Raw genomic sequence first — 23401 nt, 5'->3', positions numbered from 1 at the left:
GCTTTGATGGGTTTTTTTTTATATACATACGCTGAATACAAGCCCTTCATCAGATACTTAATCTGTAAGAATTGTCTCCATTGGCATCTTGTCTTTTCATGCACTGAGGTATCTTTCAAAAAGCAGAAATTCCTAATTTTCATCAAATTCAAAGAACTCTTTGCCTAACCCAAGGTCCCCAAGATGTTTTCCTGTTTTCTCCTAGAAATGTAACAATTTTGGGTTTTACATTTAGACCTGTGATCCACTTTGTGTAATTTTCAATAGGTTGCCAGGTAAAAACTGAAGTTAGGATTTTCACATGTGGACATCCAGCGGTTCCAGCAGCACTGGAAGAGACCACCCTTCCCCCACTCAACTGCCTTCGCACCTCATGTTGAAAATCATTTGACGATATGTTTAAAGCCATTTCTGAACTATATTCTGTCCTGCTGATCTACGTGTCTGTCCTTCCACTGTGGTTCCTAATCAGTCATGAAATGCGGTAGTGTGACTCCCTCAACTTAGATCTTTTAAAAGTTGCTTTAGCTATTGTAGTTCCTTTACACGTCTGTATGAATTTTGCAATCAGCCTGCAAATTGCTATTTAGAGGCCTTCTTGGATTTTAATAGGGATTACACTGAATCTTTAGGCGAATCTAAAGAAAACTGACAAGGTACCAACTGCAATGGTCAATTTTATGCATTAACTAGGCTAGGTTATGGTGCCTAGTTGGAAAGTATCAGTCTGAATGTTGCTGTGCAGGTATTTTTTAAATGTACTTAATATTAAAATCTGTAGTCTCCGAGTCAAGCAGATCACCCTCCATAATGTGATGGGCCTCGTCCAATCAGTGGAAGGCCTTAAGAGAAAAGACTCAGCTCCCCACCCTGGAACAGTAAGGAGTGCTGCCTCTGACTGCTTTCTGATCCAAGACTGCAACATTCACTCTTGCGAGAATTTCCAGCCACCAGGTATCCCTGTGGATTTCCAACCTTCCAGTCCCCTCTACCTCTCTCTATACACATACATCCTACTGGCTCTGTTTCTTGGGAGAACCCTGACTAACACATCAGCACTGAGCCTTCCATCAACCGTGAAGGGAAGGGGCAGTACTGGGACCTGAGAGAGAAAAGGAAGTCAAAGTCAATGATGCCCCTGCTCTGGGCCAGGCACTTCACCTGTCACGAGAAGTGGGCATGCCACCACCATGCCACAATGAGAAGGCTGAGGCTCAGACTGCTGCAGCAACTTGTTCAACATCACCTCCTAAGAGCGGAGTGGTCTGAATGTGAACCCAGACGTGCCTGACTCACAAAGCCACAACTTCTCCCATCGATCCAAGTGAATGCCGTCAGGGGAAGAGAGGAATTGGTGTGTTGGTGAAAGGCGGTGGAGGGTTGTGGGGGAGAACAGGGAGACACAGGCTGAAGGGCCAGACTCCAGACCAGGCTGGAAGGGAAAATGTGAGCCGCGCACTGTATAAAGGGCTCACTGCATGTGATTTAAGGACACCCCATTTGGACTCCAACAGATCCTTGCAGAGACATGTTCACAGCAGCACAATAAACAACCCAAGCGTCCATCAGCAGATGAATACATGAACCAAATGTGGTCTATCCCTACAGTGGGATATTATTCAGCCATAAAAAATGAAATTCTAGGGGCGCCTGGGTGGCTCAGTCGGTTAAGCATCCGACTTCAGCTCAGGTCACGATCTCGCGGTCCGTGAGTTCGAGCCCCGCATCGGGCTCTGGGCTGATGGCTCGGAGCCTGGAGCCTGCTTCCGATTCTGTGTCTCCCTCTCTCTCTGCCCCTCCCCCGTTCATGCTCTGTCTCTCTCTGTCTCAAAAATAAAGGTTAAAAAAAATTTATAAAAAAAAATGAAATTCTAATACATGCGACAACACGGATGAGCATCCGAAATGCTAATGCTAAATGAAATAAGCCAGTCACAAAAGGGCAATGTATTTGTTTGCTGAGGCCATCATAACAAAACGCTGCAGACCGGGCAGCTTAAACAGCAGAAATTTATTTCTCGTAGTTCTGGAGGCTGGAAGTCCAAGATCAAGGTGCCGGCAGGTGTGATTTCTTCTGAGGCTTCTCTCCTTGGCTTTGTGGAGCCACTGCGTCTCCTCACTGTGTCCTCCTCATATGGTCATCTCTTGGTCTGTGTCATCTGTGTCCTAATCTCCTCTTCTTGTATGGACACCAATCACCTTGGATCAGGGCGCACCCGTGTGACCTCATTTTACCATAATCACCTCTGTAAAGACCCTGTGTCCAAGTACAGTCACATTCTGAGATACTAGGAGTTAGGAATTCAACATGAATTTTGGGGGGACACAAGTCAGTTCATAAGAGATAGATATTGTTGGGGCGCCTGGGTGGCGCAGTCGGTTAAGCGTCCGACTTCAGCCAGGTCACGATCTCGCGGTCCGTGAGTTCGAGCCCCGCGTCAGGCTCTGGGCTGATGGCTCGGAGCCTGGAGCCTGTTTCCGATTCTGTGTCTCCCTCTCTCTCTGCCCCTCCCCCGTTCATGCTCTGTCTCTCTCTGTCCCAAAAATAAATAAAAAATGTTAATAAAAAAAAAAAAAAAAAGAGATAGATATTGCATGAATGCACTTATATGAGGCATCTAGAAAAGTCAAAAAGACTAAAAAAAAAAAAGTCAAAGTAGATGGTGGGTGCCAGGGGTGGAGGGAAGGGAGCACGGGGGGGGGGGGGGGGGGGGTGTTAGTGTTTAATGGATACAGAGTTTCTATTTAGAATAATGAAAACATTCTGGAGAAGAACAGTGGTGATGGTTGCACCACACTGTGAATGTGCTTCATACCATTGAATTAAAAATCAAAAAGGATTAAAATGGTAAATTTTAACCACAATTTTTAAACATCAAAGTAAAAGCCACCCTGTTTGGAAAGTGAGAGATTAAAAAGGAGGGTAGACTCAATTGAAGAGAAACTCCCAGGTCATAATTCTTTTTTTTTTTTTTTTACTTTTTTAATGTTTGTTTATTTTTGAGAGACAGACAGAGACAGAGCGCAAGTGGAGGAGGGGCAGAGAGGGGGAGACACAGAGTCTCAGAATCCGAAGCTGGATCCAGACTTTGAGCTATCAACACAGAGCTCAATGCAGAGCTCGAACCACGAAACACAAACCGTGAGATCATGACCTGAGCCAAAGTCGGACCGTGGACCCTTAAACCACTAAGCCACCCAGGTGCCCCTACCAGGTCATAATTCTTTTTTTTTATTATTTTATTTTTATTTTTAAAAATTTATATCCAAATTAGTTAGCATATAGTGCAACAGTGATTTCAGGAGAAGATTCCTTGATGCCCCTTACCCATTTAGCCCATCCCCCCTCCCACAGCCCCTCCAGTAACCCTCTGTTTGTTCTCCATATTTATGAGTCTCTTCTGTTTTGTCCCCCTCCTGGTTTTGATATTATTTTTGTTTCCCTTCCCTTATGTTCATCTGTTTTGTCTCTTAAAGTCCTCATAGGAGTGAAGTCATATGATTTTTGTCTTTCTCTAATTTCACTTAGCATAATACCCTCCAGTTCCGTCCACGTAGTTGGAAATGGCAAGATACCATTCTTTTTGATTGCCGAGTAATACTCCATCGTATAAATATACCATATCTTTTTTATCCATTCATCCATCGATGGACATTTGGGCTCTTCCCATACTTTGGCTATTGTTGATAGTGCTGCTATAAACATGCGGGTGCATGTGTCCCTTCGAAACAGCACACCTGTATCTCATGGATTAATGCCTAGTAGTCCAATTGCTGGGTCATAGGGTAGTTCTATTTTTAGGTTTTTGAGGAACCTCCACACTGTTTTCCAAAGTAGCTGCACGAGCTTGCGTTCCCATACCAGGTCATAATTCTTAAAGAGACCTCACTTTGCCCTGTAAGAGCTCCACACCGGCTTCACCCCACATCACCCACCCTCCGGGGCTGCCACTGTCTGCCCAGAGCAAGGCCTGGCCCTCTCCCCAGCTTGTTCTTTGGAAAGAAGCTGCCAGAGCCTCTGCCTAAGGGTCCTCAGCCTCACATAGTCCCTGCAGTTTGGTCCCTCTTTGGCAACTGATTTTTTTCCTAGGTCAATCCGTACCTCAACAGTTCCTTGAGGGACTGAGAAAACGGGGTCGGACCCTACCAGGCAGGCCTCTGCATCTGGATCTGCTCCATACTCAGTGCTAACACAGTGCAGAAAGCAACCTTCACCATATTTTCCCATTTATCCTTAGAAGGACCCAAATTCCCATCCATTACAGGAATCCCCTCCACAAAAAACTCTATCCAGCCTCTGACTGAACACCTCCAGGTACAGGGAACTCACTACCAGAGAGTGCTAGCTCCGCTCTTTTGAATACGACGTGAGGCCCAGAACCAGCCAGAGTGCTCCACGTCACCTCCACACCTGCCACCCCACCTTCCTGCTGAAGGCCAGGGACAGGCACCACGAGGATTCCCTGGAGAATGGAGAATGCCTCTCCCCTGATCTCAAACCAGCAGCCCCCCATTGACCTTCAGTGCCTGCCCAGCCCTACCAATACATTCTTCTCTCAATAGGAGAACAGGAGATTTTCATCACTTCTCTCTTGGGATTTTCGGAACATCCTCTTTATCTGCCACAGGGCGAGATGCAATGAGAGAGCTGATCTCGGAGACGTGTGCAGCACCTGCAGCCTTCTTCCAGTCACTTTCCTGCCTCCTCCTTAATCTGATCCTGAGGCTATCCGCTAAAACAGGCGGCCCCGCGGGGGACCCTGTGACTTAGGCCCCCTAATTCAGGAAGCTCTGCAGCTGTCACTCCCAGCTCCTTTACAGCACCCAGGGTGTGGCAGGGGGAGAGTGGGTTTGGGGAGCACATTCCTTTCTACAGCTGCTGCATTTAGGAGCCGCAGCCCCCGGTCCTACCCCCTCCTCCTGGTCAGCACGCGCTCCTGTCCATCAACACAAGAAACTTGGAATATGGCAGGGCCAGAGAAGAGAGGGGACCAAGGCAGGGGTGATACTAACTCTACTCCCAGCCAAGGACTTGTAGGGCAAGGGGAGAGGGAGCAAAACTCAAGAGAGAATGAAAACGACAGACACAACAAGGTCAGCAGCATCCAAGAAAGCACACAGGCAGCGGGGTAAGAAGGGACATTGGGAAGGGCTCGGGTGGGACAAGATGGAGCCAGAGCCAACAAAATCTGGGGCAAAGGATGACACGGCAGCCAGCTTCAGAGGCAGCTGGAGGGTTTGCTGGTGCTTTACGTGCTTGTCTGAAGCCAGTATGAGGCCAGTTCATCAACAGCCAAGGAGGCTGAGGTCACAGGAAGGCTCCCACTTCTGCTAGACAACCATTCCAACACCACCCAGAGCCAGGGCAACTGCTCCTCTACCAAAGATGCCCCCGAGTCATGGCGTTAAGTGACTGATTCATTACACCCCACCTGAGACAGAAAAGCATAAACGTGGCTCCCAGGTATTCATAAAGTATAACAGGAAAGCAAGGACTGAAAACTACACAGAGGCCAGCACGCAAAATGGAGCGATTCCTAAGGCTGATACAAAAGCAAACGGCACTTGATATGTAAGGACCTCGCATGTGTGTAACTTGATCAGTTGCCAATTCACGGTGTCCTTAAAATAAGAACAAACCAATGGCTCAGGAGAAATGAAATTATTTCTGCTACTGAGCCTCCACAGGAATTTCTTCCGAGGGTTTTCTTAAGAAGGATGCCGTAAAATGCACTGATCCTTGAGTACATCAGAGCAGACAAGCGTTTCCATGAGGTTTTTCCCAACAGAAACGCTTAAAATAGGCCTGGGGAGGCCACCAGGAACCAAGAATGCCCAGTCCCTTCCCAAAGAAGCCACCACCACAGAGGGTCAATGGTACGTGCTCAGGATGTATTTTCTCCTCCACTGCCACTTTCCCAGCTCCCACTCAGAGAGGAGAAGGGGAAATTGGCACACCCTATTTTGGAGGACAGTATATTCTAAAACATATTCATGATAGCTGTAGGCTGGAAACAACCTGTAAGTCTGCTGCTGGGCAAATGGCTAAATCAACTGTGGTATATTCACACCAGGGAATACAGTTGGCCATAAAAATCAATAAACTGCTGATACACACAAAAACATAAATGAACCTTAGAGACACTGTGTTGAGCAGAAAAAGCCAGACAAGAAGAGCATAAGTACTATATGATTTTCATGAAGATCTAAAATAGGCAAAACTAGGGGCACCTGGGTGCCTCAGTCGGTTAAGCATCCGACTCTTGATTAAGGCTCAGGTCATAATCTCCTGGATGAGATGGAGCCCTGTGTTGGGCTTTCAGCACAGAGCCTGCTTGGGATCCTCTCTCCCCCAAGCTCTCTGCCGCTCCCCTGTTCTCCCTCGCAAAATAAATAAACATGAAAAAAAATTAGGGGCACCTGGGTGGCTCAGAGCATCCGACCTCGGCTCATGTCATGATCTCACAGTCTTGTGGGTTCGAGCCCCGCATCGGGCTCTGTGCTGACAGCTCAGAGCCTGGAGCCTGCTTCGGATTCTGTGTCTCCCTCTCTCTCTGCCCCTCCCTCATTCATGCTCTGTCTCTCTCTCTCTCTCTCTCTCTCTCTCTCAAAAATAAACATTAAAAAAACTTTTTTAATAAATAGATTAAATTAAATTAAATAGGCAAAACTAGTCCATAGTGATAGAAATGACAACAGTGGAGGTTTCACTCTACACCTACCAGAATGGCTGAATATGTGTCATTGTGTTTTTTAAAGGTTTGTTTATTTTGAGAACCAGTGCACACGCTTGCATACAGGGGAGGCAGAGCAAGAGGGAGAGAGAGAATCCCAAGACAGCACCAAGCTGTCAGCACAGAGCCCAACCTAGGGACTGAACTCGTGAACCATGAGATCATGACCTGAGTCTAAATCAAGAGTCGGATGCTTAACCAACTGAGCTACCCAGATGCCCCATATGTCATAATGTTCTGACAGTATCGATTGCTGGTAAGGATGCAGAGCAACTCATACATGGCTGGTGCAAAATGATGCGTAACTACATACACACGTACGTAAACGAAAGCACGTAAAACCGGTAAAATCCGAGTTAAGCCTAGTGCACTCCACCAATCACAAATACCTGGTTTTGGTGTTGTACTTAAGGGAATCCAAGATGGTACCACTGGTGGAGGTCCAGGGAAGGGTACACAGTACCACCTCCCTGTACCTCTAATTATTTCCACAATTGTTTTGAAAGTTTAGAAAAAATAAACCACTTGAGAGCTTGGGTGGGGTGCGGGGTACATGGATATATACTGAGTTTGTGAAAATTCACGGAGCTAAACACATAAGCTACACTTCTGAGTATGTGTCATGCAGTATTTCAGTAAAGAGGTTCTGTTGGGGCGCCTGGGTGGCTCGGTCGGTTAAGCAACCCACTTCGGCTCAGGTATGATCTCACCGTTTGTGGGTTCGAGCCCTGCATCAGGGCTGTCTACTGACAGCTCAGAGCCTGGGACCTACTTCAGATTCTGTTTTATTCCCTCTCACTCTACCCCTCTCCTGCTTGTGCTCTTCTCAAAAATAAATAAATAAATAAACTTAAGAAAAAAAAAAAAGAGTTTTGTTGAACATGGCCTTGATCATGTCCTTCCTAGATGCCCAACCCCTCACAAGAAATAAAATCCAAGCTTCTTAGCAGGACTTGGAAATCCTACACCAACCCATTGCCACATACTCGCTTATCCCTCCTCCCAGGCCAGTATGCACAAAGCCTGCAGGACACCATGCCCTTGCAGACCACCAGGCCTGGCCCGCAGGTGGGTGGCCACCTGGACCGGAGCCACACAGCACGTGGCTGCTGACCCTGGACCCTGTTTCTAAACCACACGTGGCTGCTTACTCTGGACCAGAGCCACCCTACATGTAGTTGCTGACCCTGGACCCTGTCGCTGCCCCACGCGTGACTGCTGACCCTTGACCCTGTCGTTTCCCTACGCGTGGCTGCTGGCCCTGGACCCTGTAGCTGCCCCACGCGTGGCTGCTAGCCTTGGGCCCGTGGCCATCCCTACGTAGATGGGGTCAGGGCACGATGCATACAAGGTTTCCAAACATGGTAGGAAGAAAAGAATGACGTACTTTGTGCGTAGCTTCTTACATTCATCACCTGAAATCACAATGTTGCGGATACTGTGGCTTAAAATAAACGTCACCTGTTCTTTTCACTGCGGCCTCTTCCGCAGGGCGCGTCCTCGACCCAGGCGGGCGCAGGATTAAGTGGGCGAGCGCCTCCGAGCGGGGAACATGCGGAAGCCGCACGTTTGCGGCGTTTGCGTACGAGGCGTGCGTGAGAGCGCGCGGGGGCGGGATCAGAGGCGGGACCAGAGGAACAGGCAGGCCGGAGCCCGCGCAAGGCCGACTGAAGCGCCAAAGAGCATGCGCGCCGGGGTGGGGGCGGGGGACTAGTCCGGGAAGGGGCGGGGCCGCATCCGCGCTCCTGACTTCCGCCGCCTGCCGGGGAGCTCGCCTGGAGTCTAGGGGCGCGCCACTGCGGGTCAGACGAGGGGACTTTCCGGCCCCGCCCCCAAGTTCCTCCTCTGGCCTATAGGAGCTGAGCAGACCCGCGGGTACCGGAAAGAGGCGGAGCCTCCGCCCTCGCTGGGCCTCGCGTTCTGGGCCCACGGCGCCCTCTATTGATCCTCTTAGGAGCAGGACGGAACCGGTCCAGCGCGCTTTGCACCTAGCAGAGAAAAGGGTAGCTCGACTGGCCTTGGAAAAGGGCCGTCCCCACCCAGATCCTAGCTAAGCCCCTCCCTTCAGACAAGCATTTTAATGTAACTTTGTGAATTAAACTAGATAGACCCCCAAAAAGAAAATTACAGTTAGAATGCTAACTGAAGGAAGCTGGATTCAAAAGGCTAAACATTGTATGATCCCAATCATATGACATTTTAGAAAAGGCAAAACCATAGGAACAGATCATTGTGGTTGCTGGGGTCTGGACTACACAAAGGGACAATGGGGAACAGTGAGGAGGAAACTAATACCTTGATTGGGGTGATGGTTCCACAACTGTATGTATTTATCAAAACTCACACAACCAAAAACTAAAAAGTGAATTTCACCAAATGGAAATTACACCTTCATTTTTTAAAACACTTGAAACAGAGGGGCGCCTGGGTGGATCGGTTGGTTAAGCATCTGACTTGGCTCAGGTCATGATCTCACAGTTTGTGGGTTGGAGCCCGGAGCTAGGCTCTGTGCTGACAGCTCAGAGCCTGGAGCCTGCTTCGGATTCCGAGTCTCCCTCTCTCTCTGCCCTTCCCCTCCTGCTCACGCTCTGTCTCTCTCAAAAATAAATGTTAAAAAAAATGTTTTTTTAACACTAAAAACAGAAAACAGATGATTGGTGTTTGCCAAGGGCTGGGAGGAGGGAGGAATGGGGAGAGACCCATGAGGGGATAAGGAGTTCGTTTCGGAGTGACAGAAATGTTTTGGAAGTGAACAGAGGTGGCGGTTGTACAACAATGTAAATATACTAAATGCCTCTGAATTGTTCACTTTAAAATACTTAATTTTAAGTTATGTGAATTTCAACAACAAAAAATTACAATTTATAAAAAAAAAAAAAATTCAGCCTCCTGCCTACCTTCTATTCAATGTCTAGAAGCATTCACTGTGGGGACGAGATGTGACCTGGCTATTCTGCTCTGGCCTCAGTGCCCACATACCTGTCACAATATGCGCATGAGGAAAAGCAAGCCAAGGGGGACACTTTGTAAAGCTGGCTCTGGCCACAGAGGATTAAGAGAGTTATAGGTCCAGGGCGCCTAGGCAGCTCAGCAGGTTAAGTGTCCAACTCTTACCTTCGGCTCAAGTCACGGTTTGTGAGGTCAAGCCCCGTGTCAGGCTCTGCAAAGATGGTGAAAAGCCTGCTTGGGATTCTCTCTCTCTCTCCCCCTCTTTCTGTCCTTTCCCTGCTCTTGATCTCTCTCTCACAAGATTAAAAAAAAAAAAAAAAAAAAAAAAAGAGTTAAAAGTCTACCTCCCTATCCAATAAGACGAAATGCCCCTGTGCCAGTAATTTCCAACTTCAGATGAAGAACCTGATGCCCAAAGATCAACTAGCTCGCCCAAGGAGGAACTGACTTCCTTTCTATAGGTGGGGAGACTGAGGTTCAGGGAGGTTACGCAAGATGAGGAAGTGGCAAAGCCCAGGGACTACCAGGACCCCTGAACATCCTGTGTCCTTTCTCTAAGAGATAGGAAGCTGTGGCTTGGTGGTTCCTTCTCTCCTTGCCCCCCACCAAGGAGCCAGGAGCCACCCCTCCCACTCCCAACACCATCTCCCATCTTTGGACAATCCCAGGAATCATTCCAGGGAGTCTGGGGGCCCTGATATCTCATTACAACACCACACTCCAGCTGGGGAAAGTCACTGCTCAGCCACATCCAGGCCCCTCTTGTGGGCCCCCAAAGCACCCCATACTCTAGTCGGGGAAGCCTTTCCTGGCTCCTCAGGACAGCACACACCCCACAGACACAGAATCTAAAAAACAAAGTACAAACTTTATTTTGTTTCTTTATAAAGGCACGGTGGCCTCTTGGTTTTTCCCCCCACTTTCTTAACAAAATATAATAGCTTCTCCTTGAACACAAAGACCTCAAAATTGTTTAAAAAAAAAAATAAAAAAAAAAAAATAAAAAAAAAAGATAAAAAAAACCAAAACCAAAAGGAACCAACAACAAACAACAAAAAGAGAGAGACAAAGACATTTTTGGGGTGGAAGATGGGAAACCTGGAGGGAGGGGTGGGGCTGGGTGGTGGTGGGGAAATCCTCGAGCTGAGCCGAGGCCGGGAGGGGAGGGGAGAAGGGCAGCAGCAAACCCCAACCGAGAAGCAACATAGACCCCCGGGGTCCCCAGAGAGCTCCGACCCAGCCAGACCCCCAACCCATGTAAGTGCTTAAAGGAGAAAGGAAAAAAACAAAAAGAGGAGGGAAGGAGTCAGAAACTGCCGGTCTAGGGCTGGCTCTGGGGAGGGCAGCATACCTTGGGGTTTTGTTTGATTTTTCCCTGTTCTTAAAAACATGTTTAAATGAAAAAATGCTTTTTGGCGGAGAGAGGCCAGGCACCTGTGTCAGCTTCCCCCAGCCTCCGGGGCGAGGCCCAGCCCCAGGTGTCCCGGTGCTCCCAACATGCCCCTGCCACCCCAGCCCCCGGGGACCTCAGGTCGGGTGGCTTCACTCAAAGGTCGATTTACAGTATTGAAAAAGAGGTCATAAAAGAGACCCAAATGACGTTGTAATTTTGTAAAAATTCCTCACTCGTTCACCTGCGTTTGCTCCCTGTAGCTGCCCCCCGGCCCCCTCCAGCTCCAAGAGGGGAGAGGAGGGCTGGGGGGTGGTCAGGGAAGCCCCCCATTCCCTGCTGGCTCCTCCCGGCTCTGGTCCATGGCGTCGCTGTCCGAGGCCTCCGAATCGGAGGCAGTGTCGGAGGCGTGGGCCTCCGGGCAGCTGCGGCCTGGCTTCACGATGACGGCTCGTCGTTGTTCCTCCTCCTGCTCCTGCCTTTCCTGGGTGCCTTCGATGTGCTGGATCGCCTGGTGGGCGGGGGGAGGTGGCAGGCTGCTATGAGGGCGGCCGGGGACACTGGGACAGCCACTATGCCCCCCTTCCCCCACACACACACACACACACATACATACACACACACACACAGAAATATCCAGAAATAAGCCTGGCAAGACAGTGGCCAGCCTGCCAGAATACGGGGGAAACAAACATTTGGAACTCCTCTGCTGAGCTGCAAAACGCCTTGGAGATCACAGTTCAGGGCCGCCTGGAAGTCACACGCATCTCTCATTTATACATTTCAAAGTCTGCCTGTTCACTTATGGGAGGTCTCTGTTATTAACTTTCTTCTTCGATTTGCTGCATTTATGTGCAAGTAAAGTTGCAGGGGTTGATGGGCTTTTTTTTCATTTGGGCTTTTTTGTTTGTTTGTTTCATTGTTTTTTTCTTTGGGACGCTGTTGGGCTCTCCCAAGGGATGCCACCCTGAGTGGGGCACAGCAGAGACTTCAGGCCTGACCCACAGTGCCAATCATCTGTGCAGGAGGCTTCAGTGTCCCTGCATCCTATCCCAGGTCCTGGCAGATGGAGCTGAGAGGAGACTCTGGCGCCAACCAAGACCTAGATGCAGGAACTTGACGCTAGGGGGCTCGGGAGCAAAGGACCCTCTCAGCAAACCCCAAGGAGGAAGAGACAGGGTCTTCCAGGCCACGCTGTCCCCCTCTCTGCCCCAAACCTTCTCCAGAGCCGCCTCCCACGACAGACACAGAAAGGGAAACTAGGGAATGGAGACATTCAGCTGCCAGCCCTTCTTCCTGCTGTATTCAAGCCCCGTTCTCGATCCCCTACAGCCTGTGGCTCTCACACATCTGGCGCCCCCACCCCCGCTCCCCCGACATGTTGCCTCCTCCCTAAGCCCAGGTACCTGCACGATGGTGTCCAGATTTTGCCGGGACGTGGAAACAGAGTTGATGACCGAGGAGGGGCCCATGGTGACGACGTTGATGTGGTGGGAGGGAGGGGGTGGCGCCGGCACGATCACTGTGGGGTGGTGGGTGGGGGCCGGGGGGGGCAGCAGCTGCAAGACAGAGGCCCTCAGTCTTTTTCCAAAGGTTCCAGGAGCTGCCCTTTCCCTGAGGACCCTCACGGAGAGTACGGGAAGGCCCCCAAACGCTCTGCCCGCTGCCTAGACACAGCCTCTGCCAACCGCCACCGCCTCTGAACTCCTTCACTCCCAAGGGGCCAGCCAGTGTGCGGCCCACCCCTCTTATTTTAAGAGATGAGGAAAAGGCAGTGCAGAGAGGGGCTTCCGGTCATCTGAGATCCTGTGGCCCCTTCCCTCTCCAGCGCCAAGCAAGCACGTCAACATCTACCAAGGACGGTGGTGGGCAGGAGCGTGGACTCTGCCTTCAGAGAGCCACGTCATCGAGGGTCGTGAGTGGGCATGGAACTTAACCTTCCTGTGCCTCAGTTTTGCCATCAGTAGAGCGGGGAGAATAAAAGCTCAGGCCTCAAAGGGCTGCTAGGAGGACTCAATGCAATAATGTGTGCAGGACACTGGGCACCCAGGGACGCGGGGCCCCGGAGGCACCGATGTCGCTCGCGGCGCAGAGCCCCTCGCAGATGCCTCCTGCTCACCTGGGTCCGCAGGTGCTGCTGTTCCCGCTCCAGTTTCTCCTGGTGCAGCAGCCGCACCTGCTCCTGCTGCTGCTGCAGCTGCACCTGCTGTGCAATCACCTTGAGCTTTTCTGGGTACATGTGGGCCTCCAGCGAGCGCACCTGGGGGCAGAGCAACAGGCTGGGGGGACGGGCTCCAGACCACACTCCCGGAGCCCCCCAGCCTCTGTGCAGGGCCCGCGGGACTGCTGCGGTCAGCGCCCCCAAGCTCTGCCCTTCGCCAAGAGGCCGTCCGCTCCCGCTGCAAACCTTCACATGGAGCTGGTCCGCCCTCGGGGTAGAGACCAAAGTCCTTAGCACAGCCTGCCAGACCCGCCGTGACTCATCTCCTCTCCAGCCACGGCCTCCCTCATGCCCTGATCCCTCCCACCTCGAGGCCCCGGCCCCCGCTGTGCTGCGTGGTGCACCCTTCTCCTCTCTCTGCGTGGTTAACTGTGAGACTCGACCTCCCCACCTTGGCTCCAGTCACTTGCACGGAGAAGCCGTAAGCTGCCCCTCTGGAACCGGCCCAATCCCCCTCCCTGGTGCCCACCGTTGGCACGCGGCCTTTACCGCAGCCGTGTTTTATTCCAGCCCCGTGAGAGCCTCTGACGCATGTCCCCCAACCCCATGCAGACAGTGACCCCGCGAGGGCAGGGACCTGTCTGCTTTGCTTCCCACTGAGCCCCCCATGCGAAGCGGGGTCCACCCAAGAGCCTCACCTGCTCCTCCAGCATCATTCGCACCGAGCGCTCCTTGTCCAGCTGCTGCCGAAGCTCGATCATCTCCCGACGCAGATCCTCTGCCTTCTCGTCTTCCCAGATGTCCGGCGAGCCGATGCCCTCATCCTTGTCCTCTGCCCGCCGCCGCTTGGGGGATGAGCCGCTCAGCTCCTGGAGACCCCAAGGGGCCAGTGAGTGCGCCGTGACACCCCCATACTACTGACACCACCACCACCAACAGGGGAGCCAGGGGGCTCCTTCACAGCCCCCCAAGGCTGTCAAGCCCAGGGGCACTTGCGCCGGCCCCAGGGAACCCCATTCTGCAAATCCAACAAAGGCCAGAAAGGTGATTCCAGAAATCACCTGGTTCCTTCCAGAGCCCAGCCCACTGCACTTGACCTATGGGTAAACTGAGGCCCAGGCAGGAAGGCAAATGCCTCAAGTAGGCAGGTGGGTGGGGAAGATTCGACCCGCAACCACATGGGAGTCCCAAGCCACCGCTGAGCCGGGACACGCCCACACCAGGGAAACGGAGTCAGGAGGGGGGCAGGGCACTGAGGTAGCAGGCGGCCTCCGCGGGGCGCTACCTGGATAAAGCGCTTGAGCTGTGTGTTCTGCTGCAGGAGCCTGGTCTTCTCCTGCTCCAGGGAGAAGATGTACTCCGCCGTCTGCTGGAGAATGGCTGCCTGAGGGTGGGAGGGACAAGTCAGGGACCCCGGCAGGCAAGGCAACGTCTGCCAGAGCTCGCTTTCTTCTCCCCGCTTGAGCCAACCACTTCCTCCAGGAAGCCTTCCGGGCCCCAGCCCACCTTGCTGAGCTTCTCTCCATCTGTGTGGGGGATGAGGGTCTTGAGGGACTGGAAGCCCGCGTTGATGCTCTGCATGCGCCTCCGCTCGTTGCTGTTGGCGATCTCCCGCCGAATCCGCCGCTCCTGGTCCCGCTGCGTCTCAGGGGTCAGTGGAATGTTGGCAAGGCTGCAGGGAAAGACACAGACATGCTCAGGCCGGGTGCCCTCCGTGCCCTGCCCCCGCGGGACCCTGTCTTCACAATTCATCTCCAGAGGGCCCAGTGTAACTCCAGTGTAACTTTCATCCCTCCACTGCAGAAGATGCCAGATCGGTCAGATGCCTACGCCCCCAGCAGATCAGGAGGATGATGGAGTTGTATGCCCTGGAACACACTCAGCCCCAGGTCCCGGCCCCGTGTGTGGCAGCTGTGGGTGCGGCCCAGAAGCCTGAATGGGTAACAAGAATCTCTGTGATTCTGATGCAGGTGGTCCCAAGAGCAGTTGGAGACACCTGTCCCTGGGACACCTCTGAGTGTCTTACTGTGCACCTGGACCCCCTCCTTCAGCACTGCAGGCTTGAGGACTGAGGAAGATGGTTCCCCATCCCCACAGTCATATTTCCAGCCACACACTCATCCGCCAGTCCCCAGCCCGGCCCCAGACACCCCACGCTAAGACTTCAAAACTGAGACAGGAACCACTCACTCCAAGAAGGGGACGCCAGGCCCACCACCCCTGGAGACACTTATCCCCCAAACCCACCCACCCCAAGAGGCAGGCCCTGTGCCAGAGGAGCAAGGCTCCCAGCACGCAGTGGGCAATGTTATTGCATATTATGTGATTGCATCTTACAGGAGCAGCAGCCAGTGGGGTGAGAGAGAAGGCAGCCAGCGGAAGGGAGAGAGGCTATGGGCCCTGAGGCATTGGCAGGAGGCAAAGACGGCAGCGGGGCCTGTGGGCCCAACGCCACCGCCCCCGAGGGGTGGGCCTGTGTGTGGCCTGGAGGAGGCATTCCCCCTTTCCCGGCCCTCTTCTGAAACTCCCCCCGCTCCTGGCCTGATGGCTTCCAGATGCTGGGCTCCCAGAAGAGGCCACCGGCCCCACCCAAAGCCACAGCCCTGGCTTCTTCCTGAGGGGCCCTCCTGGGGTGACCTGGTCCAGGCCTGGGCCAAGAGAGCTCACCCCCCTGGTTCTGGAGGAATGGGGAAAGAACCGCAGGCAGCCTTGTTCCATTGATGGGAACCCTGAGCTCCAAGAGGTGCCCAAGCCCCCATGCCCATCCCCAGACAGAAAGAAATTTACTCAGAAAGCCAGGAGAACGAGTCTGCAACAGCTGGAGGGAGGCAAGGCTTTTCCTGCCCGCCCCTGGCCCACCTCAGCTGTCCCACTGCAGGCCTGCAGGACCCTGGACTTGTCTTTGCCCCATCCTGGGCCTTGGCCTCCTCTCCTGACAGAGAGGGTAGTCCATGGAGGGTGGGCTAAGAGCAGGCTCCACATCAGTTGCAGCTGGGGGCCCACAGACAAGCCCTCTCCTCCACCAGCACCCTCAAGGCCTCCCTGGGCCCCCTCCTTCAGGGTGCAGCTTCCTCACAGGGCCTATGGAATATCAATGCTGGGAAAGGGGTCCACGACCCTTTCTTTACAGATGAGACTTAGGACGCAGAGTGAGATGGGACAGAGTTTTAGAGTAAGACTGCCAGTCATCTGGGTCCCGACTTCTGGGCCAGGGGCACCTCACTTCTCCCAGTTTCCCTGCCCCTACAGTGGAGGTGGACGGGGTGGCTGGAGACAGCAATGGAGAGGATACAGGTCGGAGACCTGGTATGCGGTGGCTTGCCTGTCCCTTGGGGGCATTAGAACCTAGTCCAGGCTCCCCCGGTCTGGAAGTGCCCTCGAGACCCTCTGTAGTGGGTGGATTACAGAGGTGGAATGGGGAGCCTGGCTGGCTCAGTAGAACATGTGACTCTTGGGGTTGCGAGTTTGAGCCCCATGTTAGACATACAGCTTACTTAAAAAAAAAAAAAAAAAAAAAGTCTTGAGTTCTATGCTGACTCAATTTGCTGGAATTTTCTCATTGAGTTGTCACAATCTTCCTGAGTCCAGTGGCCTTATGATTCCTGTGTGGGTTGAGGACATAGACTTGGGAAGGGAACAGTTCCAGCAAGTGGTGGGGCTGGGACTTGAACCCTGATCCCAGAGCCCTGCTCTTACCCACAGGACAGAGTGGGCTCTGCACCGTCCCACAAAGCCAGACACCCAGACAGACAGATGACAGTTGACCCTGTAGAAAGGACAAAGCATGGGGTATGCACAACTATCATGCAGAACATTTACATTATTCCCATCTGACTCCCATGGACACCCAGCTGGGTAACTGTGTTGCAATGAGGAATCCAAGGTCTGAGGAAGGGAAGAGCCCAAGGTCAGACAGCCAGACCAGGGCTTAACAGGCACCTGCGGATGCCAAGCCAAAGCTCGGCTCCCCTCACCTGCTGATGGCACCCTTTACTACTGATGGCTCACAAATGGCCCCACTGCTTACCAGAGCCCTGTGTATGGCCTCAGCAGATAGTGTGCCCCTGACCCTCCTGACAAACAGTGGGACAGGCACAGAAGTGACCTGCCCATGAAAGATCAGGCAGAGCAGGGTGCAGCTGCACTTTCCAGCCCCCACGGCCTCCCAGCCATGTCCCATCAACTCCCCTCCCAATCCCCCCAGAAACCAGAGTTCAGCCCCACCTTCCCCAACCAGCCAGCTCATCTGCCCATGAAAACCTCTGCCCTGGGGAGCAGACCCTCAGCTCCTTCCTTCTCCCCAGGATGCCCAGGAGCCGGGGAGACCAAAGGAGAATGAAGGACCCAGGCAGGGAGTAGAGGCTTGTTCATCCTGGTTCTTCCCAATGTTCTATCCATTCTTTCCCTCTTGCCCAGTCCATCAGCCCAGCTTCCTGGTTCAGGAACCAGCTTCTGGCTAACCCAGCGCATCCTTAAGTCCCAGAAAACAGATTTCACCCCAAAGCTGCAGTTTTTTGTGAGGACTTGGGTTGCCACCAAGACCCTCCCGGGTAACTCACCTAAATAGCCCCAGAAGTACCAGCTGACAGTTTCTTTAATAGAACGTGGACTAACCAGGGTTTCTGATTGGTGGAATGTTGACTAATCCTGGATCCTGATTGGTGGAATCATGGCAAACCGGGAGTTCTGATTGGTGGGAGTGCTGGCCAACCAGGGGTCCTAACCGCTGACCAACCAGCGATTCCAATAATGGACGGCTAATCCCGCAGATATTGTACTAGATAAAGTGGGCTTTTCTGCAAATGCCTGAAAGTTTCTCACATTTCTAAGTTTTGCACACATAAACATGATTTACAGGAATTGTAAGGTCCTCTGTCCCCTCCACATCAACTTCAGACTCCGAGGTAAGCAGTGAAGTTAGCCTTGTCCACTGACACCCAGTGTCTCTTGCTTCTCGCCCTCCCAGACTGCCCTCTGACAGCCAGTCTCCTGGAGCTGGGCAGCCAATGGCCGAGAAAAGTTTGGGTACCAGCCCTGGGTGCCAAGATTGCCACCACGGTACCAGAGTACCCTCAAACAGCCCCCTGGGAATAACATCAGCTTACCAATCATAAGTTATGGGGAAGGGAGCACACTTTTTTTTTTTTTTTTTTAATGTTTTTATTTATTTCTGAGAGAGACAGAACGTGAGCTAGGGAGGAGCAGAGAGGGAGCCACAGAATACGAAGCAGGCTCCAGGCTGTCAGCACAGAGCCTGACACCGGGCTTGCACTTGTGAACTGCGAGATCATGACCTGAGCCAAAATCGGACACCCACCGAATGAGCCACCGGGCACCAGGGGAGAATACTCTTCAAGACAGGATCCTGACCTGTACCTGTCCTTCCTGCCCAGCCCAAAAGCATGTAGCTCCCATCCCCCTATACCCCCATGCCTGGCCTCCAGCCTCAGATTAGCCACTGAGAACTCTCATTTTACACTGCCCAAAGCCACTCACACACCTGCCACTCAGTGGCTACAGTGTGAGGTGGGAAAGCCCACGCGGGATTTCTCCCATACCCCAAAAAGAAGGCAGGAAAGAAGGTGACCCTCAGCAAGGATGTCCAAGTCACTTGTCCTCTGCAGCAGGTACTGAAGCAACCCAGGGCCTTCACCCAGCCCCACTGCTTGAATCCATACACCACACTCTGACCAGCCTGCCACCCCTACCCTTGGTCCCAGAACAAACCCTGTCTAGGCTGTTCCCATCAGAAACACCTCATCCCTCACCTCCCCTCCTCAGACGGAGCTCCCTGAACTGTGTTCAAGTACAAACCACCCCTGCCACTTACTAGCTGTGGAACCCCATGCTTAGCTACTTCATCTTTCAAAGCCTCAGTTTCCCCACCTGTGAAATGGGGAAACATTGCCTCACTTCACAGGATCAGGGTGAAATCTAAAGACACAGACAAGGGGCACCTGAGTGGCTCAGTCTATTGAGCATCCGCTGGATTTTGGCCCAGGTCATGATCTCAGTTCAAGGGATCGAGCCCTGCAGCAGGTTCTGCACAGAGCCTCCTTGGGATTCTCTGTCTCCCTCTCTCTCTCTCTGCCCCTCCCCTGCTCTCTCTAAGTAAATAAATAATTTAATTTAAAAAATTAAAGATTAATTTAGTTAATTAAATTAATTTAACTTAAAAAAATTAAAGACACAGGAGGGGGAGGCACCTGACAAGCTTAGTTGGTAGAGCATGTGACTCTTAATCTTGGGGGTCGTGAGTTCCAGCCCAGCAGGGATTACTAAAATAAATAAATAAGTAAGTAAGTAAATAAATAAATAAATAAATAAGCAAGCAAGCTTAGGTTATTAAAAGAGAGAGGGAGGGACGGAGGAAGAAAAAAGAGAGATACTGAGAAAAACAGGATGATTTGTTTTTCCAAAGTTTGTACCCAGGACTCCAGGAGAACCCAAGCTCTCTCTTAGGGGACTGATACAACTCTTTAGCACTAGGAGACTGAGCTCTTAGGACAGGGCCAGTTTTGGTTCCTAGCACGGAGTAAGTACCTCATAAAAACCAGATCAAGGGAGCACCTGGATGGCTCGGTTAGTTAAGCTTCCGACTTTGAGTCAGGCCATGATCTCATGGTTTGAGTTCGAGTCCCATATCAGGCTGTCTGCTGCATATCTTTTGTCCCCCTCTCTGCCCCTACCACACACTCTCTCTCAAAAATAAACATAAAACAAAACAAAACAAAAAACGGATCAAGGACCCAGCACACACTCCAAAGCCCCTAGCTGTTCTCTAACTCCTTCTGGGAACTGGTCTCTCCCCCCCCCCCCCCCCCCGCAAGGGCAGTAGGTAAACACTCTAAGACCACAATGCTTCTGCTCCCAAGAGTGTGAGTGTCATCTGAACACATACCAGGTGCTTTCCACACACACAACCAACCTTTACAGGTGCTCTATTTTAAAGAAGCAGAGAGCATTGAGACGACACAAGTCCAAGACCACACAGTTTGGGCAGGAGCAGATATGAAGGGGATGCGGGGATGGGGGAGACACGGGGACTCACTGTGCAGTACGGCCCCCTCCAGTAGATCTGGGAGAAGGATGCGAGAGACAGGAGGCCCTTCAGGCACCGAGGGATGGAACAAAGTCCACCAGCTTGAGAAGCCAGTCCACACAACCAAAAGGTCCCGCCCCACCCACACACTTGATCCCACCTCACCCCACAGCTCCTTCTGAAAAGGAACAAACCCAGAGGCCCCAACTCCACACCCAGCACATGGGCTTACAACCGTCTCACAGATAGGCAGTCTCATGGCACTTGGCCCCTGGGGACTGCTGGACTCCCCTAAAGTGGGGCTTGGGACAGGGACAGAGTGAAACCAGAGTCCTAGGAGGCCAAGAGAGGATTCAACTAAGACCCAGGCCTGGTGGCCAGAGGTCCCTACTGTACCAGGCCTGTACCAGGGTCAGGCCCAAACAGCATCTGGAGCAGCTCAACCCCACCTCCCCAGTGCCCAGCCCTTCCCGGTCGGAACAGGTCTCCGGGATCAGGGTTCAAGTTCCAGCCCCACCACTTGCTGTAACTGTTTGCTTCTCAAGCTTGTGTCCTCATGCCACACAGCAATCACAAGGCTCCCAAACTCAGGAGGAAGATTGTGAAAATCCAATGAGAAAAATCCAGCAAAACGAATCCCTAGAACATATTAAGAGCAGCAGAATTTTTTTTTTCTTATTACAGCTAGGTCCTCCAGGTAGACCTTCTGGAAGGACCACCCCTCTGGCTGCCCACCACCCTGAACTTGAGAATTGTTAAGGTAGAAACCCTGAGGCGGGTGGGGTGCGTGTATACATGAGCCGCAACCGTCCCCAACCTCATTTCTGCAGCCCCTGGTGTCCACCAGCCTGGGCCACACCGCCCTCGGCTCCTCCTCCCTCAATCCCCGCCCAGCCTGCCCAGGGCGGCAAAGCACGTGGCCCCAGCCCTAGGGAGCCATTTCGCTCCCGGAGCAGCAAGGCCATACAGGGGCTGCAGATCCCACACTTGGGCACACAGAAGAGCCCCAGCCGCTGTACTGCCGTGTCCCGCAGGCAGTGCTCAGTGCAGACGCCCAAGCCCTTCTCCTGGCCATCAGAGTTCCGGACATGTGCATTTTAACCAGTGTCCAGGGAAATGGAATGCGAGTGGCACACGCACCCATCACCCTTTGGTAAAGGGTGGACCTGGAACAACCCGGACCAAACTTGGAAAGTGGCTCCTGGGGAGGGCCGAGGACCTGGAATCACACACCCACACTGCTGGGAGACTGAACGGTTTCGGTTTCTGACTAGGGGTGGGGGTGTGTGGGGGGGGAAGGGGTGTGGATGGGAAAGTTTGCAGCCGAGATCGGCGTGTGGAAGGCAGCAGCCTTGTGAGGCCAAGGGCAGCCTCTGATGCCCCCTCCCCAAAAGGCGCCTCCACCGGGCCTGCCGGGCCCATCCAGCTCGCGGGAGCCGAGCTTTGTGCGAGGAAAGCGTGGCCCCGGCGCGCCTACATCTCCCACAATGCCGCGCCGGCGGGGCTCGGGGAACTACAGCTCCCGCGAGGCGGCGCGCCGAGGTCCGCCTACTCCAAGAGGGCTGCAGAGTCACGTCCAGGCCTCGCTAGTAAACAGCGCCCGGGCGCGGGCGGCAAGCGAGCGAGCGGCCGCTAACGTGCCCGAGTCCGCGGCGCCCCCGGCCGGCAGCGCCGGCCTCTAGGGTCCCACCCATCCCCGCGCCCCTACTCGAGCACGCCCCCCGACCCCGCCGCAGCCCTGCTCCCAGCAAACACACCACCGGCTCCCCGATCCCCCCCCCACGCCGCTCCCAGAGCCGCGGCGTGGCTGCATTGTAGCAGACCGCGCAGCAGCCCCACGCGCGGCCCGAGCGCCCCAAGTCCCCTTGGAGGGAGGCACCCAGAGACAGCGAAGAAGGAGGGAGAGGAAGGAAGCCGCCGCGGGAGGGGGGAGGAGGAAGCGCGGGGGGAAAAGCCACCAGCACCAAGCATGGCCGGGACTGCTGCAGAACCACGTGGGTCTGTTTGCAATTTACAAACGTCGCGACTCGCCCGCCTGCAGCGGACAAAAGTGACCAGGGCCGCTCGGGGCCCCCACGTTCCCGGGGACGAGGGTCCCCCGGCGGCGCAAGCCCAGCTCGCGGGGCTGTAGCCGCCTCGGAGGCTAAGAAAGGCGAGCGGGGTCGGCAGCGCGGGCCATGCGTGCGCACACGCGCGCCAGCCCAGGCGGGCTGGCCAGGGGCTGCAGTCATGGGAAGGGGGTGGGGGGGAGGAGGAGTACACACCTACAGAGCCCTCCTATCACTTCTTTCTCTGTTTTCCTGAAATGTTGCAAAGAGGGCACCTTCTGAGTGGGCACCATGAAATACTCCATAGCGATCGGCCCCCCTCCTCTGCACGAGCCGGGTCCCGCGGTCCGCCGGAGAATGCAAGATGGAAATCCGAATCAAAGGGCAGCGCCGGACGGAGGTGCAGAAACGGCCGGTCCCAGATGCTGGCGGCGGCGGCGGCGGCGGCGAGGGGAGGGAGGCGGGCGGGAGGGGCGGGAGGGAGGTCTCTCCGGCCTGCCTCCCCGGGCGTGTGTATGTGTGTGTGTGTTTGCAGCTGATCAGATGTCTGTTTCAAGGCGGGAAACAGCTGGTGAAAACTCAGCACTCCCCCGGCCTCCTTCCGCGGAGTAAGGAATTGCATGTAAACAAAGGACTATTTGCAGCGCCCCCCGGGCGGCGCGAGGCCCGGGCGAGAGGGGCGCGGGCCCCCGGGGGCTGGTTGCGGCCAAAGTCTGCGAGCCTACCCCCCGGCACCGGTAGCCGGGGGCGGGGGGCCGGCTGGGGGGGGCGCGGCGTGAATGGAGTGAGCTGCGGCCGAGCTACATGCGCCACTATGGGTGATGAGGTCCATCAGCTGACAGGTTGGCAAGCGTTGCAAAAAAAAAAAAAAAAAGAAAGAAGAAAAAGGGGCCAGCCACCGCGAGGGAGCCTAGCCCGTGCGCAAGGGGTCCGGCGGGGACTGGCCGATGCAGGGTCTCGGCGCTCGGTGGCCCTGGGGGGCAGAGGGCGCGCGGCTGGACCCCGCGCGCGTGGCAAGGCGGCTTGGGGTGCTGCTCGGGGCTTTTTCTTTTTCACGGTTGCAGCTGCACGGAGAGG

General features: G+C 53.7%; 2 protein-coding genes across 7 annotated transcripts in view; both read right to left on the bottom strand.

The window, feature by feature from the left end:
• Window positions 1-8304, bottom strand: part of SRL (sarcalumenin) — a 47090-nt gene extending 38786 nt beyond the window's left edge. The window contains exon 1 of the mRNA XM_058712157.1: window positions 8196-8304. The gene's annotated coding sequence lies outside the window, so the exon portion shown is untranslated. The remainder of the gene's footprint in view (window positions 1-8195) is intronic.
• Window positions 8305-10532: 2228 nt separating this feature from the next.
• The window catches only part of TFAP4 (transcription factor AP-4), a 28239-nt gene continuing 15370 nt past the window's right edge, over window positions 10533-23401 (bottom strand). The window contains exons 1-7 of one of the 6 annotated variants that reach the window (XM_058710162.1): window positions 22600-23106; window positions 14741-14906; window positions 14520-14618; window positions 13933-14103; window positions 13193-13333; window positions 12480-12632; window positions 10533-11584 (exon numbers count right to left, since the gene is read on the bottom strand). In XM_058710162.1, coding sequence (XP_058566145.1) covers window positions 11390-11584; window positions 12480-12632; window positions 13193-13333; window positions 13933-14103; window positions 14520-14618; window positions 14741-14906; window positions 22600-22946 — 1272 coding nt within the window. In that variant the 5' untranslated portion in view covers window positions 22947-23106 and the 3' untranslated portion in view covers window positions 10533-11389. Of the gene's footprint in view, window positions 11585-12479; window positions 12633-13192; window positions 13334-13932; window positions 14104-14519; window positions 14619-14740; window positions 14907-16930; window positions 17782-20162; window positions 20188-20285; window positions 21966-22540; window positions 23107-23401 lie in introns of those variants that run through there. The other 5 variants (XM_058710165.1, XM_058710166.1, XM_058710167.1 and 2 more) reach the window with 5 other exon arrangements.

Source organism: Neofelis nebulosa, chromosome 18 (assembly GCF_028018385.1).
Source record: "Neofelis nebulosa isolate mNeoNeb1 chromosome 18, mNeoNeb1.pri, whole genome shotgun sequence".
NCBI classification, from domain to species: Eukaryota; Metazoa; Chordata; class Mammalia; order Carnivora; family Felidae; genus Neofelis; species Neofelis nebulosa.
The sequence above is the reverse complement of the archived record's forward strand: the minus strand, read 5'-3'. Positions and strand labels throughout refer to the sequence as shown.